This window comes from Oryzias latipes, chromosome 1, assembly GCF_002234675.1.
Source record: "Oryzias latipes chromosome 1, ASM223467v1".
NCBI lineage: Eukaryota > Metazoa > Chordata > Actinopteri > Beloniformes > Adrianichthyidae > Oryzias > Oryzias latipes.
In genome coordinates, this window is record NC_019859.2 from 27108491 (window position 1) to 27127384 (window position 18894).

At 38.9% G+C, this 18894-nt stretch overlaps 3 protein-coding genes across 3 annotated transcripts; 1 reads left to right on the forward strand and 2 right to left on the reverse strand.

Moving 5' to 3' along the window:
- Positions 1-3595: 3595 nt before the first annotated feature.
- wdr83os (WD repeat domain 83 opposite strand) lies at positions 3596-9780 on the reverse strand. Its single transcript, XM_004084217.4, has 4 exons — positions 9611-9780; positions 8768-8873; positions 6887-6984; positions 3596-3941 (listed from the first exon to the last, which is right to left on the reverse strand). Exons 1-4 carry the CDS (start codon positions 9658-9660, stop codon positions 3875-3877), a joined length of 321 nt encoding a protein of 106 aa, XP_004084265.1. The 5' UTR covers positions 9661-9780; the 3' UTR covers positions 3596-3874.
- A 249-nt stretch (positions 9781-10029) lies between these two features.
- Positions 10030-16339, forward strand: wdr83 (WD repeat domain 83). The gene is made up of 10 exons (XM_004084218.3): positions 10030-10275; positions 10818-10933; positions 12261-12381; positions 12898-13003; positions 13152-13200; positions 13434-13560; positions 13642-13709; positions 14891-14999; positions 15683-15797; positions 15938-16339. Exons 2-10 carry the CDS (start codon positions 10831-10833, stop codon positions 16091-16093), a joined length of 954 nt encoding a protein of 317 aa, XP_004084266.1. The 5' UTR covers positions 10030-10275; positions 10818-10830; the 3' UTR covers positions 16094-16339.
- Positions 16340-16434: 95 nt separating this feature from the next.
- On the reverse strand, positions 16435-18408 carry pspn (persephin). The gene has a single exon (XM_020699632.2). It carries the CDS (start codon positions 17183-17185, stop codon positions 16808-16810), a length of 378 nt encoding a protein of 125 aa, XP_020555291.1. The 5' UTR covers positions 17186-18408; the 3' UTR covers positions 16435-16807.
- Between the last annotated feature and the right edge of the window lie 486 nt (positions 18409-18894).

Here is an 18894-nt window from a genome sequence, read left to right on the forward strand (position 1 = left end):
ACAGAAATTCACATTTAGTTGCACAATAAAGAAACAATTGTAAATATCAAACACACATATAAGACCAAACAACAATTATAGTAATGAGCCCTGTGTGTGTCTTTTATTTTTATTTTTTATGCTCATATACAAACCAAGTTAGGGTGAACAAACGTTATAAATGTGCATATAGAAAAAAATTTTTAAAAATAGGCAAAGGCAAGGCAAGAAACAACTTTTGAAACATTTTGATAAATTACTGTAATTTTATTGTTTTTGTTTGGAATGCATTTAAGATACTTATAACAATCAGAAAAATAATTCAAAACAATACTAAACAAAGGGCATGTATTTTTTGCTATTTACATAAATGAATGAAATGTTTGCAGGAACACAAGGGGGGAGGAGTCACTCTGTCCAGTTCTTACATACAGTCAATGTTCTGAACAGAGAAAGTGAAGGGATTCGACCAAACTGACGGGAATTTTTTCTCTAACACAACATTGTTCTAAGAAACGGTGGCAATGTAAGACAAAGTAAAGTGAGAGTTTGTTGAGTCCTCCTACACTAAATTACCAAATGCACTCACTCACCCATCCAAATGATCAGAATCAGGTGTCCTAATCACTTGGTCTGGCAACAGGTGTATAAAATCAAGCCCTCAGGCACACAGACTGCTTTAACAAACATTTGTGAAAGAATGGGCCGCTCTCAGCAGCTCAGTGAATTTCAGCATGGAACTGTTGCAAAATGTCCTCGCTCCGAAATATTCCACAGTCATCTGTCAGCTCTATCACAACAAAATGGAGTTTGGGAACAACAGCAACTCAGCCACAAAGTGGTAGATCATGTAAACCTATTGAGAGGGGTCAGTGGATGCTTAAGCACATAGTGGAAAGAGGTCGCTCACATTTTTGCACAGTCAATTGCTACAGAGCTCCAAACTTCATGTGACCTTCATATTAGCCCAAATACAGTACACAGAGAGCTTCATGGAATGGGTTTCCATGGTGGACCAGCTGCATCTAAGCCACACATCACTAAGTGCAATGCAAGGGTCGGATGCAGTAGATGAACTTGACTGACCTACACAGAGTCCTGACCTGAACCAGAAAGAACACCTTTGGAATGAATTAGAGTGGAGACTGAGAGCCAGGCCTTCTCCACCAACATCAGTGTGTGACCTCATCAATGCGCTTTTGGAAGAATAGTCAAAAATATCTGTGAACAGACTCAACTTTCCCAGTAGAGTTGAAGCTGTAATAGCTCCAAAAGGTGGACCCACATCTAAATTACCTGTATGTGTTAGGAATGGGATGGCACTTCAGTTCATATGTGAGTCAAGGCAGGTGAGCAAATACTTTTGGTGATATAGTGTATCTATACACTATACACTATATATATATGAGACCACATATTTTTATTGAGGCATCTGATTGGCTAGTTTATAGCTTACACTACAAAAAATCTGTATTATCAACAACATGTAATAAAAATGGTATCAGAGAAAGAATGATCATCTGATTAATGTGATGACTGAGTAATAGTTGTTTATTTCTTAATAGAAGTCTTGGTTTTTTTAAGCCGGCGTTACTTCCTATTTGGAACGCAGGGTGTGCGTTTGTGCTTTTTTTCACCTTATTGATTTCAATAGGAACTGGAAATTTATTCTGTATCTTTTCTGCAGGGTGACTATGCCCTCTAGTGTCAGACACATAGAGCATTCTTCCCCATGCTTCCTTTGATCTTTTCTAATTGAGCCGATTTTGTACAGCACTAAGGTCAGATTCATTTGGCGCCATCATCCCACCACTGGCTGACCCCAAGATCTAAATTCAACAAACTTTTTTTTTTTTAATCAAAAAGATCCAGCCCATTAATCTATGGTGCCGCTAACAGCTGACTGGTACAGTTTGATATTCTTGTTTGTTGATGGCAATCAACAACAAAAGCACCACCATGACTGTAAAACACAAAATTGAAAGGGAAAGAAACACAACAATGGAGAAAAAGGCTGCTGCTTGATTACTCGAAAAACAAATGAGTCAGTCAGCAGTTTGAGTCAGGACAAAGTCAGGGGAAAATCCAGTGGAGTTTGCTGAAATGTGGCAGCAAGCCAAGCAGCTAAAGTGCCCACTCTGCACAGCTGCAGCAGAGCCAGCCCTGAAGGGACATGAGTTATATGTCACTAATCAGTCCCACATCTAGCTGACTTCCCAGCTTCTTTTCTGTAATCAGCACAGACACACAGGCAGGTAATGGTGCAGTAGTGTGCATGCAAGGAAGTCAGAAGATTTACAGAATGAGAAGATGCAGCACAGACTTAACACTTCTTACACTTAAGTGGAGTTAATCTTTGCCATTTACAACATTTTTGAATATAATACATGATAGCTTGGATATGCCAAGTTAAATTAACTTGAAGAAATTCATTTGATGATGAAAAAACATTAATAGAGGAACTCTTCTAGATGTAATTTGAATTCAAACCAATCAAAGAAAAGTCTTTATGATACAAAATATAAACTCAACCATAGATATTGCTTCAAAGGCAATTACGGTAAATAAAACAATGAAACAATGCAAAATGACACAATTTAAAGACATCCATTTCGAAAATCATATGGGGGGTTGACCCGTAAGAGTGCTGCGGGTTTTTGGGACGTCCGGGCCGTGCAAGGTTGTAGAGAGGAACAGCTGAATCTCGAGGGAGCACAGGTGTGTCTTGTAGTTCTCTTGAAGCTGGTGCGGCCACCTTAAGGGACATAAGTGAAACTTACCATTGTCGTGTGTGGGCTCATAAAGTAGTAGTAAGGCAAATTTAAATTACATGCACTTGTGATGTGCGGGCGAAGCTGTCATATGATGCCCTTATGCCACACATTAGTAAATTGTGGGTACTGCCCCCTTACTGACCACACGGTCTGTGGTCTACCTTAATGTCTCTTATACCATGGTCCGGGTGAATTCTTGATTCTGATTGGCTGCTGGGTATGCATTAAAAAGTGATAATGCACGCCTCAAAAAGAAGTTCCGGTCACTTAGCTTAAATGTTCAATATCACTGCACTGGCTTCTTTAAAACAACCTTTTGCTTCATCATTTGGACAAAAACAAGCAGCAAGAAGTGAACTTTCTCTCTGAACTGATGCTTTATTTAACCGATCGTCATGACCAATATTGCTTTCCTTTGCCACTACAGTCGAGATCAGAAGTTAGAGCGACGCGTTGTCTCGGCGCCGCACCAGGTAACTAATAATCCGCTTTTTGTAAAAAAGAAAAAGCAATCTCACAAATTTACAAGAATAAAGTACTAAAACTGAATATTTATTTATTTTGTAAATGACCATGTTATAAGCGGGTAAATGGCCTTTGAAGTGTGAATTATCAGAAATGAACGCAACCATCTGATGTGAAGGTTCAGGCTTCCACACATGCGTTTATTTCTGATAAAGCACACAAGTCGGCCATTAATCCTTACATATAGGTTTGTCCACTTTTTGCCTGCAGACAGCTTCCCCGTAAGGACATTTATGACTAAGGCATGAACTTGTGTTACTAATGTGATGCACAGTTTATTCATTTTTTTCTCCTGGGCACAAAAGACCGGACAGCAGTTCCTCTAAAACATGTGCAGCTTTATTCAGGACATAATGCAAAGGTTCAGCCAAACAGAAAGCACGACATTTGCATTGACCATCAAAAATCATTAGAGGAGTTTAAAAACAGGAAAATTAGAAAAAAATGTCATTGTCATCTTTTCATTGTGTCCTTGCTGTCCATGTGTCTTCCTTACTATGGACATAGATGTCCAGAGACCTTTGATCTGCTTGGGTGGTTCAGACCATCACCCTTCACTTCTCTTCTCCTCACATTTGCTTGAGGCGGGCTCTCTGTTACCATGGTGGCGACATTGGTTGTGGGTTCTGGAGATAGGACATCACAACTGCTGAGATGGATAACCTGAAGATGAATAAAATAAGGTTTTATCAGAATTGGAAAAAAAAAACACACCACTACTACTGATACATATTAAGAAAGGACAGCAAAGTGTTGCTAAATCTAAATGTTCCCTTTTCTTTTTCAATACCATACTTTTTAAAAAAAAGAACCTGTCCCAACCTATTTTATATGATGATTGGCTATATATATATATATAGCCTTGAAGAAGCTGCTAGTGACCTTCTACAGAGCCACCATAGAGAGCATCCTGACGTACTGCATCACTGCCTGGTACGCAGTATGCTCAGCCACAGACAGGACAGCGCTACAGAGGGTGATCAACTCAGCTCAGAAAAATCACCGGCTCCCCCACATTATATTTACTTTTGTCAGGCAGACGACAACATTTACAAAATTTTCTCTGTTTTTTAAACTCTCAAAGTTCAAACCTTTGTAGGAAAAAAAGTCCAAAATTATAGACTGACAACAAAAATCTGATTATGACTGAAGATTTATGTAAATGTGGCAAATTAAATCCATTCTGTATAGGAGACAGCACAGAGGTGATTGATTGACAAGGTCCCCAGCCAATAAGGATGCAGAACACAGAGCACTACAAAAATAAAAATAAAAAAGCATGAAAAATTCCTGGAAAATATCCGTGAAGCAGCAAGACTGAAAGGGGAATCACAATGTAATGAGGGACCACTGTAATGAAAATAACAATTGCATTGAATTCAAAAGCCATCTTTTAAATGTTCTAATTTAACTAATAATAAGAAAATAGTTTAGCAACTTTGAGCATGGATAACCTAATGGTAGACTAAAAATAGACTGAAAGTAAAAAAAAAAACTTTTATTAGAGATCTATCACGAAGGTTATCTGAGAAACGGGCAAAACTATAATAAAAAAACCTTTAGGCATGCAGTTACCTCCTCCTTCAGAGAGAAGCAGAGTTTGACACTAACAAGGGCAGGGAAAGGAACGGGAAGCTCAATGCCCAGCTGAGCCGCAGGTCAATGCCCGAGTGTTTAGTTTAAAGCAAAGATGCCTCCTAGATCATCAACTAGAGAGGGAGTAAATAAAACCATCTAACACCAGAGCATCAACAGGAAAGAGGATGAAAGATGATGAACTTTAGGGCAGAATCGTCATTAGAAAATAACGATGTGCAACAAAAAAGACTTGAAAGGAGAAAAGACAGAAGGACAGAAACTGAAAGACAGGGAAGTAATGTGGACAGGTTTGTACTCTTCACTCTTTCAAGTCTTTCTCAGCTAAGCAAAGGGTAACTTTCAAGCCAGTCAATGTTATAAGACATGCTTAAAAAGGCAAAATCACGTCAGTTTTTCTTGAAACACAGACAGGAAGCTGTGTTTAATGTGTGGAAACACTGAATTTTGCAAAGATGTGACTATGTGACAGTGTGATATAATATTCTAAAAAATGTTCCGTTTGTCTTTGTGTTTTAAGAGAAAAACAACAGTGGACTGATTTTAAGAAACTAAAATTTGAATGGATTTGACTTTAAATTATTGTCCATCAACTATAAATCGGATCAGCGACCAGAAATTATGATACCGACCAAATTGTTGTCAAAACAAACTGTTACACCCCCACTTATAAGGAGGGTGCACCTTTCCCTCTCACATGATTCAATATGAATCTTGATATATGGTCCAAAAAAAATCGATATACTACAGAGCTGCTACAGAGCTCCAAACTTCATGTGACCTTCAGATTAGCCCAAATACAGTATGCAGAGAGCTTCATGGAATGGGTTTCCATGGTGGAGCAGCTGCATCCAAGGCACACATCCCCAAGTGCAATGCAAAGCATCTAAAGCATTGGTGTAAAGCACGCCGCCACTGGACTGTAGAGCAGTGGAGACGCCTTCTCTGCAGCAATGAATCACGATTTTCCATCTGACAATCTGATGGACAAGACTGGGTTTGGAGGTTCCCAGGAGAACGGTACATTTGAGACTGGATTGTGCCGAGGGTAAAATTTGGTGAAGGAGGAATTATAGTCTGGGGTTGTTTTTAGGGGCTTGGGCTTGACCCATTAGTTCCAGTGAAAGGAACTCTGAATGCTTCAGGACACCAAAACATTTTGGACAATTCCATGCTCCCAAGCTTGTGGGAACAGTTTGGAGCGGGCCCTTTCCTCTTCCAACATGATTGTGCACAAAGCAAGATCCATTCAGACATGGATGACAGAATCTGGTGTGGATAAACTTGAACAAGCCTGCATTGAGTCCTGACCTGAACCAGATAGAAAATCTTTGGGATGAATTAGAGCGGAGACTGAGAGCCAGACCTTCTTGACCAATATAAGCGTGTGACCTCACCAATGCACTTTAGGAAAACTGGTCAAAAATTCCTATGAACACACTCCTCAACCTTATGGACAGCTTTCCCAGAAGAGTTGAAGCTGTAATAGCTGCAAAAGGGTGGAGCAACCATATTGAACCCTATGGGTTAGGAATGGGATGGCATTTCAGTTCATATGTGAGTCAAGACGGGTGAGTGAATACTTTTGGTAATGTAGTGCATGTTCAGTGCACACAACACACATCCCTCACTGGGGTTCGCCTTCAGCCAATTGGAATTGCCCTGACTTGCTAGAAGCAAGCTTGTGTTTGGATATCTTTTTGTTTGCATCACGTTCATAAAAAGGCAGAAACGGTAGAGAGAACAACAGGAAGAGAAACTGACAGCTTGCCTAAAGCAATTATTTACATATTGATGGAATTTAAACCTTTTTAGCAACATACTCTTGGTCCTGTCTGTGGATTTTAACGGATACTGCTGTTACTCTCATAAAAACATGGATCTTTCAATACATATTTGTATCCCACATCCCAATCATTTATGCTTAGGCTCTTCTCCTTTTAATATTAGCAAAACATTTGTTAGCATACATACTGCACTGATGGTTTGCACATGCCAGATCGTGTACTCACATAAAGCTGCTCATCATCTGCTTAGTGTCCTCTGAGCTCCTTGAGTTTGCAAAGCTGATAAAAGAACAGTAAACTGCTATCCAGGCGCACCACTTGAGCTGAAACACAAAAAGCGTTCATGAGGATCCAGACGGCTGCTGACAAACATTCAGAAGATTCCAGAACTTCAGATGATTCAAATCAAAGTATACACATTCAACACAGGACAGGCAAACAAAGTGCTTTGGCTTGAATGAAAACTTTAACATATAAACAATGCAGAACACACCCTAAACCCAAAATGCCATTTATGTTGGTTACAAATGATCACAAACTACAAGACTACAAAAGACACCTTTTTTCACCTAATCGGGTAGTTGCTCTAATTCCTTAAATAAATGTTTTTTTTCACTGTGAAAAAGTGCAAAAGCTTATTTACAAAAACAATCCTTTCACTCTCAAGTTGTTTATTATATAAAAAAAATAAGTTGGGACTTGGAAAGCAACATTTTTTGAATAAAAACATAAAGCAAAGGAATAAACTATTAAAAAAACCTGGAAGTGCACACAGTCTACCACTGTGCTATCTCTGTTTATTCTGTCCTTTGTCCTGTTTGTCAGGATCTGCCCTTCATCACTATCCATTAGGGGAGTTTACCTTCAATCTCATAAATGAAATGACTAAAAAAGATGTGTCCTTTAGGTGCAGCATGTTTGAACTGGACTACAAAAGTTACAGAAGACGAGCGTCATACCAAAAAAAGGGAAGGGGTGTTGTCCCGGGGGTCTGCAAACTTTAGGGCTAAAAGAGGCCAGTTTCTTTACTAACCAAAAGTTAGGAAGTGCCATGTGCCATGCACATTGTTTCATTATTTATGTTTCTGTGGCCATCAAGCCATTCATTCAAAAAATGTAGCTTAAATATTTACAAAAATTTAAAAAAGTTATAACAGTTTCACAGTGTCCATTTTTGGTTAAAAAACATTGAACTTTTTTGGTTTTAACAGGAGAAAATACAAGTTCCTTTCACTATAAAACAAAATGACTTTTTTTTAGGCTGATGTTATTTGCATGTATTAACGTGCAGTCACAACAAGTGATAGAAATTCATGCACATTTCTGCATTGTCTGTCTGTACGTATTTTAAATGTGTCAAAGGCTTGATTTTGTTGTTGGCCACACTTGTTTCAAATTGAACTTTAAGTTAAAGTCCCATTATCTGTCACGCTCATAGGTGTGTGAAATGTGTTTTCCACATTTGATCCATCCCCTGGAGGAACAGTGAGCAGCAGAAACAAACAGCTGCTCTAAGGAAACATTTGGTGGTTTAACCCTAACTGTAACCATAATCATAACCTTAAACCGTGGGTCTGTGCAGCCAAGAAAAAGGTTTAGCACTGGCCAAACGTGTTGAAAATTATGTGCGAATAATTTATATATATAAAAATGCAAGAGAGTTAAACGTGACATTGTTTTTCATTCTGACTTTGGAGTGCAGTGATTCTTTTTTCAACCATCAAATATTACCTTGACAACATTGGTGTAGAATCAGATTTTTTTTAATCAATACATGTAAATGCAATTCTATACTTTATTAACTTTACCTCTGAACAGCAACTAGACACTGTTGTCCAGCAAAAGATAAGAATAATTACTCTGATAATATATCAAAGCCTTTACCATCATTTTGCTCTGTTATCTGACATGTTAAAAAAGTCAACGAATGCCAAAAAACTAAAAATCTACAACAACAAAAACTACAAATCAATTACTTATTCAAATTGTTCGCATTTTTCTTCAGAGAAAAAAAGAGCTGTAATGTGGGGCTGAAAGAGCTCCATGCGGCTGCAGAGCCTTAGGTTGCAGACCCCTGGGTTCAGTGGAAATGTGTGTGCCAGTAACCTTGAGCATCAGTCCACACATGCTGAAGATCATGCCAAGAAGATTCATGTAGTCAGGTGTGGGGTCCTCAAGGGTGGGGTTGGATTCTGTGCTGGGGGGCTTGTATCTGCCAGAATACAAATTCAGAAATAACTACACAGGGTCTGTGATAAAAATTGAAATGAAATTTGCTTCTACGTCACACCTACAAGATTTTTCCAATGGAATTCTTTCGTCTACTTCCGATTGATTCTCAACAATTTGAACAACGAAATACTCAGAATGCAATTAATCTTAATTTTCTTAATATAAGTCAACCATCATTATAAAAACACCACATGAAAATATTAAAAACGCCAAACATCGGAGTGGGTCTGTAACCCTTGTGCTATCTTAGATGACCCCACCCTTACATTGACGTGTTCTCCCTACCATGACAAAGGTGGATAAAGGTGGAAAGATTTATGTAATCCATGGACACCAGTGAGGTTCACAAATCATTGAAGAAAAAAAGTTCAGCGCACTGTCTTGGGGTCTAGATGACCCAACTCCCAATGGTAAAGTGTCTAGGATAGCACAAGTTAAATATTCACCCAAATCAACCCAATTTTAGTATTTAAGTAAGAGAGAGAATAACTATTTAACAAGTAAAAACATAATAAAACCAACCGCAGTTCACTAAATCCAAATTAATGTGAACAATCTCTTTTCATATATGTATCTGAATAGATTACAGTGTAAACGCTAATCCAATTTAACGCACTCGTTATATCATGACAACTCACTCAGCTGTACTAGCTAACTAGCTGCTACTAGCTCCCTCTAAAGTGGAGTGCTTTCTAAAAATCAAACAAAAACTTTTACCTGAGAATTTTATTTTGCCTCCTCGGGTCTGCCATGTTATTGGAGGACATATTGAGTTTGTAATATCCTCAGAAGGTGAAAAAAGCGAAGGAATTTCAACGCCGATAATCGCAGGTTATCAGCCTCTGTTGAGAAGGAAACTTCAGCTAACACATTAGCTCAAATGTCCGGTTTGGGATTTTTAAAGTAAAAGTTTCGCCATCTTCTAGATATCGGTTGTTTGTTGGAGGTTGGCAAGCAGCTTTGAAGTGCAACCAATCTGAAGTGCGGATCAGAATTATTATTTTATTTCATTTCTTTTTTCCTTTGTTTTCTCCGAGAGTTTTTTTGTAGAACCACCTAAATCATTCACAAGGACTTAACAATTCAAGAAATGCAAACTCTTATTTTGGAGGGATCATCTGATCCCAAAATGCATTGCGTGTACATGCTAGCAACCATTTCTAATAAGATGAATGAAACTAGATGTCGATTATTATTATTGTGATTTTGTTTAGGTTTATGTTGACGTAACATGGCTAAAAGCGCGAAATCTTCCAGTTAAAAGGAACAGATCAAGTGTGGAAACAAACACACAAGTGAATTACGACTAATTTAGTCAAGTGACTTAGTGCTAAAACAGAAAGTTACAAGGCTTAGACTAGAGGAAAATAAATTTTAAAAAGGTAAGAGAAATTGTCTTTTGGCACGTCATTTTCGACATACGTGTAGCCAGTGTTAACATTTTTTTCTTGGCTGCACAACCTTCCAGAGGAAGGTTACATGTTAGGATAACAGTAGTTAGTTGGGGTGAAACCACCAAATGGTTCCTGAGACTCACTGAGGGAGAGCAGCTAATGTTTGTTTCTGCTTCTCACCGTTCCTCCAGGGGATGGATCATGTGGAGAACACATTTCACATACCTAGGACCGTGACATATAATAGGACTTTAAGTTTAACCTTAAATACGTGCGGCCAACAACTACATTCAGCCTTAGAGGCCCATTTAAAACACATGCGGACGATGCAGCAGTGTGCATCATGGCTCCACGTATGTGAATTCCATCACCTTTTGCGCTGGTCGCACGCTTATACGTGCAATAACAGCCGGAAGGCAAACCAGTAAAGTTGTATTTTTAATTGAAACACTTTTATAGTGTAACGTTTTGCATTTTCATAATTTTAATCCTCCGTCTTCCAGCCTGATATTATTATTTTGATTATTTAGAAAGAGACTGGTTATGGCATTTCCTGAGCCCAGACCTCAGGCCCCCCAGCTTCCCCAGCATCTTCTGAGGACGATCAACTGCCAGCAAGGAGCTGTCAGAGCTGTACGCTTCAATGGTGAGGAGCTCTTTATTACCTTCGCGAAGACATTGTGGATATTAAATAAAAAAGAGAGTGAGAAATAAAGGTGTTAGGAAAAAAAATTCGACAAATATTCAATTGTGCCAGCTCTCTAATTTTGTTACAGTTTCAATAAAATATAACGTTTTTATTGAACTTTTTGTAATACAAACAAGAGACTAGTAAAATGATCCAAAAAATCTTGCATGAAATTACGCAAAACCATAATGTATTAAAGATCCACTAAAAAAATGATGTTTTCTTTTTTAACATGTATTTGTGGCAATTTATTTGATGATGGAGGACATTTATAAACTCAGAGGACTTTCTTTGTTTTCCTCTAGCTTGTATCAGGCTCAAAACGTTATGGCTGGATAGTTCCAATACTGCTCGCCGTTGTTGCTGCACTGCTAATGTTAGGTTGGGGGTGTGACGGGGCTGTAAGATAGTGTGAGAGCATGTAAACAAAAAGGTGACAGGAAGTGGGGAGGGGTTGCTCCACATCAACAGTCTCTCCCAAACCTCAGAGGCAAATTTCTAACAGCGTAATCATAATTAGAAGACCACGCAGAACGAGTTTCCCTTTAAAAACCATGTTTGCATACTCACCAGAAAGTTTTTACAAATGAAATCAAACAAAAGTACGCAAAGATTTCCCCAATATATTCTGAAAGAAAAAAAGAAAGTTTGAATTTGTTCTTTTCCATTGTACTGTACTTTATATGTTTTAAAAATGCTTTACAATATATAAAGTAAAGTATATAAAGTAAAGTAAAACATACATTTTCTTTATCTCTTCACAAGTATTTTGTATGGCACATAGAAGTATTAGCTTGGAATTTTTTCATTTTATACATGATTTGTAAAGTAATTGTTTTACCAAATATAAGCTTTCACTTTTAAAAAAAGTCATTGGTTTGATCAAAAGAGCCTGACTCTTAATTCTGGCTGGTGTATGCTTTTTGAAAAATGAATAGACATGGAATAATTAAAATAATAATAATAAAACTAACCATTCAGCTTATGGCACAACATTTAGTTGGTTAAACGTTGATTTATTTTTCTAATTTTGAGTCCAAAAGGATTTTTGGTCTGAACCATTTAGATTTAAGGGATTTGACTCAAACTAAGGTGGAAAATTCATGACTGAAATAGCAAATTCTTTCAATAAAACACTCAACACCAATCTGTCTTCTATTTGAAAAAAATATAAAAACATTGCCTCAAAGGTAAATCCGTCCATAACTGTTAGGATTCGTCTTAGATTTTGTCCAACACATGCTTCTTTTAAGCTCATACCTGCGTCTCCCTCACTGTTTGTCAGGTGATGGGAACTACATCCTGTCCTGCGGCAGCGACAAATCCCTCAAACTGTGGAGCGTGGGTCGGGGGACTTTGCTGAAGACATACAGCGGCCATGGCTACGAGGTTCTGGACGCTGACAGGTGAGGAAACCTTCCCTGTTTCCTACAAATCATTTCAAATGTCATCATTGGCTAGGTGACAGAAATCTGCCCTTACAGGCTACTACAAAACCATCAGCAAAGGAAATGCAGAAAAAAGCAAACTGGATCAGTAGTTTTAAAGTATTTACTGTTTTCTTTTGTCTTCCCAAAAAAACAATTTCCCAAAATCCGACCTAAACACATGAGATGTGATTGGAATGACTACAATGTCGTCTTTAAAGCTCATCAGGTTTAAGTAGAGATCTTCAAATGAGTCAAAGGACATACATAAAGACAAATTATCAATATTTCCTTCAAGTTTAACATGTGTGCTTTTGAGTTTTAAACTGTTTTCATCCTTTTTTATTTACAATGTCTATTTTTGACATTTGCATCTGGTTTTTCATTCACTTGAAGCCGATCCTGATTTGATCCCATAACTTTGACTTTGAAATGTCTTTGTGGTGTTTTTGATGCAATTAAGAAATGTGTATTTCCCATTTGCTCTCTTTTTAGTTCCTTTGACAACAGTCAGATCTGCTCCTGCAGCTCCGACAAGACCGTGATTTTATGGGATGTCGCTACAGGACAGGTCACACGGAAACTCCGAGGTCATGCAGGGGTCAGTTCGACACTTTACTGTTCCATCGTAATTTTTTGTTTGTTTTTTGGTTTATTTGAAACACAGTTTTCTCGCCTTTAGGGGTCTCTCCATACTCCTGCTTCCCTCTTTACATTTGTAATGTCTTATTTCATCCTTCCTTCTGCAGAAAGTGAACTGTGTCCAGTTCAATGAGGAGGCAACTGTCACCTTGTCTGGTAAGAAATCACTTACCGGTACACAACTGTAGTTTAACAATCAGCGCAATATTTCAGCACCAGACAGCTGTTCTCTGTTGCCCCAAAGTGCTGAAGAGAAGAGAAGAGAATTTAGAGGAGTGACCTTAAAGCAAAAAACATAATCAACAAACAAATACAACAAAATTAATGTTATACCCGTATTTTTGCCCCCCATTTCATTGTCACATGCTGCTTGTTCTCACTTTACGTAGGATCCATAGATGGGACAGTGAGGTGCTGGGACAACCGATCAAGAAAATCGGAGCCCATCCAGATCTTAGATGAGGCTCGTGACGGCATCAGCAGCCTCAAAGTGGTTCAGCATGAGCTGCTCACTGGGTCAGCCAAGAATGATCACAGAAGCTCATGATTATCACCTAAGTCAACCGTTTACTAACCCTAGAAAACGTCTTTGGTTAGGTCAGTGGATGGCAGGGTGAGGCGCTATGACCTGAGAATGGGACAGCTGCATGTGGACTTTATTGACAGTAAGAGGTTTTTTTCTCTTTTACAGAAACTGCAAAAGATTCTGTGTTTATTGCAGTTCAGTTTGTTGAGGTAAATGTGGTAAGTTAATGCCTTAGTCACATACAGCCATATGGGTGATGCAGGTGTTTGGGTTGTCTGGATACGTGGAGTGTCATAGACAGGTGCGGCCGCATGTTACAGGTAACGCAGGTTAGTCCTGCAGTCCTGTACGTTCAGAATGTACGATTGCCGGCCTGTGTTAAGTGTATCCTGAAGTATTTGTAAAGATAATGTAAGTTGCACGCACCTATAAAAATAATAATAATATAATACTACTAATAATAATACACTTTATTTGTATAGCACCTATCAAGATAAAAATCACAAAGTGCTTCACAGTAAATCACAATAAAACAGTAAAATACGATAAAACACAATAAAACACAGTAAAACACAGTAAAACGCAGAAACTAAAACATAATTAAGAAAAAGCAATTTTAAAAAGATAGGTTTTTAGCACCTTTAGTTTTTAACCGGTTTCGTTTAACAACCAGCAGACCTGCTGGGGGTGTACGGCTGCAAAAGGTCTTTTAAGTAGACCGGTGCTTGGCTATTAAGAGCTGTTTATCTTAAAACCAGGATTTTAAAATGCACTCGGTAGCGGATGGGGAGTCAGTGCAGCTGGATTAACAACGGGGTGACGTGTGAACACTTAGATGATTTAGTTAAAGCCTTGCAGCAGCGTTCTGGACAGCCTGGAGCCGTCCTAAAGATGATGCAGTAACCTATGATGTATTGGTGATGCTGTCGTGTGGTGCCCTTTCTAGTGAAACCACACGACAGCATCATGACAGAGTCTAGTCATTAGTAAGTACTGACCACATGCAAATGCTGCTTGCAAATGCTGCTTGCACGAGATGTGCATGTGTTTTGTTTGTACGTATGTATTATCTTCATTTCCAACAACATCCGCATTTTAATTACTTCACCCACTCACTTACCCTTACATGTTGAATAAGTGTTTGCTACGACTTAAAAATTAAATTAAAATTTCCAATGGGCCACCTGTATTCCCTGTACAGGTTTGACCATTTTTGCCCACAGACAGCCCATATCTACCCATAAGGGCAGTTGTGGCTAAGGCAGAAGCGAACACGTTACACTTTTCTATATTAAGCATGTTTCTGTCTGTACGTTCCAGGTCCCATCACCTGTGTGTGTTTCAGTCAAGATGGTCAGTGCACCCTGAGCTCCAGCTTGGACTCTGCAGTTAGACTGCTGGACAAAAGCACGGGGGAAATGCTGGGAGAGTGAGTTCCAAAAAACAGAATTCACGTCCACAGTGTTTTTGTCAGTGTGCAAATAATGACATTATAAAATTAACAAACACTCATTTATAAATCATCTTTCAAAAGTAAAATTAAGAATAAAAGTAATGTAAAAATAATAAAATCTACTAAGAACCAATGTTTTAGAAAAACTGCATGAAATTACAACTGGAAATTGTTTTTGCTGTTATCAATGACACACTTTAAACCCCTGAAATGTATTTTGTGTTTTTGCTTTTAAGTAGATGCTAAATTATATAATTTTGGAACAGAGTTGGTTTAATGTATATTTTCTTCCAGGGCTTTAAAATTAAACCCAGCCACTCACCAAATGCACATAAAACCTTAATTTGGCGTGTAGGAAAATAAATTCACTAGCCACTTTGGCAGGTGAGACACTGATTATCATTTCTGACGGGGGCTCAACTTGCATCAGGACTTTTAAGTGTCCGGCTCGGGTTGGCTGGGTGGGGGATTGATGATTTTTTTAAAGTTTTGTGTGAAATCTGAAGCAGAATTTCTGAATTGAGAAAAGTTGTGTTTAGGTTGTAATAGTAGTACCTTTATTTATCCAGGTGTTTAAGAACAAGATATTTTGTTTTTTACAAACATTGCCGTGAAGTAAATTCTTTGTTGTGATGTGTCACTGATGGTTGTTGGTGTAGATATAAAGGCCACAAGATGAAGGGCTACAAGCTGGACTGCTGTTTGTCGAACAGAGACACACACGTCTTGAGCTGCTCAGAGGACGGCCATGTGTACTGCTGGGACCTGGTGGAGGTGAGTGTTCATCAGAGTCACCGCATTTCCCACTGCTGTATTTGATCAAATATGAGCAGTAGTTTTTCAATCTAATAGCACATTAAAGTAGAAACAAAAGAATCCCAAAAAGCTTGTTTTTTTCTTTCCTACACTTTAAGGGTTCTTTGTCTTTGAAGCTGCTGGTGGGGACAGCAGTTGTCCAGTCCTTGTCCTTCCATCCATCAGAGACCCGCCTTCTCACAGCTATGGAGGGCCGTGTTCAGGTGTGGAGTGCAGAGCCAGAGGAGACGGAGGATGAAGCGCCGCTCTTATAAAAGCATGAATGGAGCCACGACACAGTTGTGTATTTGACTGCAGCGCTCAGTTTTTGCATCAGCACACATGCAGCTGCTGCAGAGTTTCAAACAATGTCGATTTTCAACTGTTGGATGTTGGGGAGCTTTTACTCTCCTGACAAACATTATTGGACTCGAGCTTTACTAATAACTTTGTAAATGTTGGCTGAGTAACTTTTGAGATATTTTGTACATTAAACAGACTCACAAAGACTGTAAAAAAAAGTTTATTTTTATGGACTCTACACACACTGTAGAAAATAAATTAATCCGCAAGTCCAAAAACATTTAAATAAATAAATAGAATTATTTTACAAAAATATTTTGTTGTTTTTTAAGTCTTTCCAGCAAAGACTAAGTCTACAACATTTTTTAAAACACTACCACGGTTTCATAGCTTCAAGATTACACTGGAGAGCTTAACTTAATACTTCATCATTCTACATCAAGTTTTTTTTCTTTATTCAAACAAAATCAAGTGTTTTTTTTCATTATCATGTTTCCACTAACCCTCATTTAATGTGCCAAAATGTAACTAAAAAGTCTTTCTGGTCATCAGCTCTTTTGTCAGGCCGTCTGTCTGACCCGAATTCCTCAGATTTTCCTTCCAAAGTGGCCGAAAAAGTAACATTTTAATATCATCTTAGTTTTGAGCACCTGCCCTCTCACCTCCCCACTCATTGTCCAACGGTCTTAGCCCACACAGCTGCAGCCCGCAGCAGACAGCTTCTCCACCTTGTGCCAGCGGTGGGAGTTATCCAGGAAGGCCATGTCCTCGTGGTGGGTGGGTCTGCAGCAGGGCGCGTTGTGCCACACTTCCCCAGGTGGAGGATGAAGGAGCAGGCCGCTGAGTAGCAGGTTGTTGAGCGTGAGGTCGTGGTTGGAGCGGGTGTGGGGGCAACTCCCGCTGCAGTACTTGAACAAGATGGTTTCGTCCGAGTCGTAACCCAGCCCCAGGTCTCGAACCTGCAGCAGGATGGAGCGCAGTCCACACTGAGAGTGGAGGGGGGAGCGGCGGGTCCGAAGCGGAGTGACAGAAAAAAGAGATGACCCAGAACCAGAGACTATCATTTGAGCGTCCTCCACAGCTGGATGTTTGCTCCTCCTGTCCTCATCAGAGGAGGAGTGTGTGGATGCTGTTTCCAGCTTCTCATGACCTGAAAATGAGTTAAATGAGCAGAAATTACTGCAATATTCACACAGATTTTAGGGCAGCATGTCAGAAAACCATCCAACACCCCCCTCCGTTCCAGCCGTCACTTACTGATCAAAGATCTCAACCAGAGGCCTTCTCCTCTCTGGACACAGAAAAGAATCAGGAGAAGCTTGATCAGGGACCTCATAGTGAAAACTCTGCTCCTGCTGCGTCTCAGAGTTAACCCGATGCGTTTGTACCTCCGTTTCTTCAGGTGGGAGTGATGCTTAAGATGCAGGCGAGTCACGACCTCCAATATATAGCCCTGCCAGGTTAAGGGGGGTGAAACGGGCGAGGAGATAATACGAAGTGAAAGGAGGGGAGACAGAGACTAACCCGTTACTTGCCAGCTGACTATCCTGCTCACCTGGGCCAAACAGGGAGCATGGGAGGGCAGTTGACCCACACTTTGTCCAGTTAGTTGGTGTAAATCGCAGGTTTTTTCTTTCTGCTCATCCCCATCGGGACAGTCTCCAAAAGTTTGGGGTTCTTAAAAGCTGACGGGGAGCGGGCAGTGATGTCACTTTGAAGTGAATCAGTGGACATGCGACAGCACTGACGTGGTGAAAAACATCAAAGCTTTGCTTAGGAATAAACACATATTCTTGTTTTAAAAGTCATTGTGGATTTGAGATGGATCCTAAAATAGGTCCATTCTGGACGTCTGCTTTCTGTCACTGATGCAGCATCTGAATGCCAAAAAGATGGAAGCAGGGCTGTTTTCAGCAGACATTCCACCATGGGGGACTTGTCTAAAGCAGGCCCATAAATTCAGGGATTTCACTAGCAATGTGTGGCTGACATGTAGAATATGTAGACTATGTATTATGTAATGATTATAGGGCCCTATCAGGCATGCGGTGGAATTTGAAGATGGAAAGAGATTGCATATTTGGGCCCTTCGTCTTCCATCCAGGTGCAGAGAAAGTGCCTTCATGTCTCTTATTTAATGGCTGATTTGTACATTTTTTTTAAACATTTTGAATTTATTTGTTGCACTTTTCAATACTTGATTTGTTTGGAAAAAACTTTGTTTAGTTCTTTTTTAGAACCTCTCATTAATTAAAGATTAAGACTAATATTGCTCCTGTTGGGTATAAAAATCAGGCTTAACTTCCTTTATTTACTGTGACAAAATAATAACAGATAAACACAATAAAAAAAAGGAAAATGGTTTGATGCTTTTAATTTTTTGCTTTTAACAGCAAAATCTGTCAAAAAAGAAAAGACATGTTTTCAAATAAAGAAAATAGCAGTTTATATTAGTAATAACAGTACATTTTATATAATTAGGCATCTGTCTAGACGCTCAAGGACGCCTTACAACAAAAAATAATTAAATCAATTCCATCAAAATAAAAATGCATTTTTTTTTAAAGTGAGTGGTATAATTAAGAGTAAGCTTTTATAAAGAAATTGAGTTTTGAGTTTTACTTTAAAGCTTGTAGAATATAGGTTAATATAGTATAGTATAATATAGTGGGGGGGGGGGGATAACAGCAGGCATTAAAATTACTTTTCCTGTTTAAGAGGAGAATTTTATGTTGATGTACACAAATAATTTAAATGATCTTCACATAGAATT

Bases quoted from the DNA above. Each gene is read 5' to 3' on its own strand.
- wdr83os (XM_004084217.4), bottom strand. From the start codon at position 9,660: ATGTCCTCCAATAACATGGCAGACCCGAGGAGGCAAAATAAAATTCTC. The intron at 8,874-9,610 runs GTAAAAGTTTTT...GTATTCTGGCAG, and splicing joins AGGCAAAATAAAATTCTCAG to ATACAAGCCCCCCAGCACAG. The intron at 3,942-6,886 runs GTGAGTACACGA...ATTCATCTTCAG, and splicing joins CAGATGATGAGCAGCTTTAT to GTTATCCATCTCAGCAGTTG.
- wdr83 (XM_004084218.3), top strand. From the start codon at position 10,831: ATGGCATTTCCTGAGCCCAGACCTCAGGCCCCCCAGCTTCCCCAGCAT. The intron at 13,004-13,151 runs GTCAGTTCGACA...TTCCTTCTGCAG, and splicing joins AACTCCGAGGTCATGCAGGG to AAAGTGAACTGTGTCCAGTT. The intron at 13,561-13,641 runs GTCAGCCAAGAA...GTCTTTGGTTAG, and splicing joins CAGCATGAGCTGCTCACTGG to GTCAGTGGATGGCAGGGTGA.
- pspn (XM_020699632.2), bottom strand. From the start codon at position 17,185: ATGATAGTCTCTGGTTCTGGGTCATCTCTTTTTTCTGTCACTCCGCTT.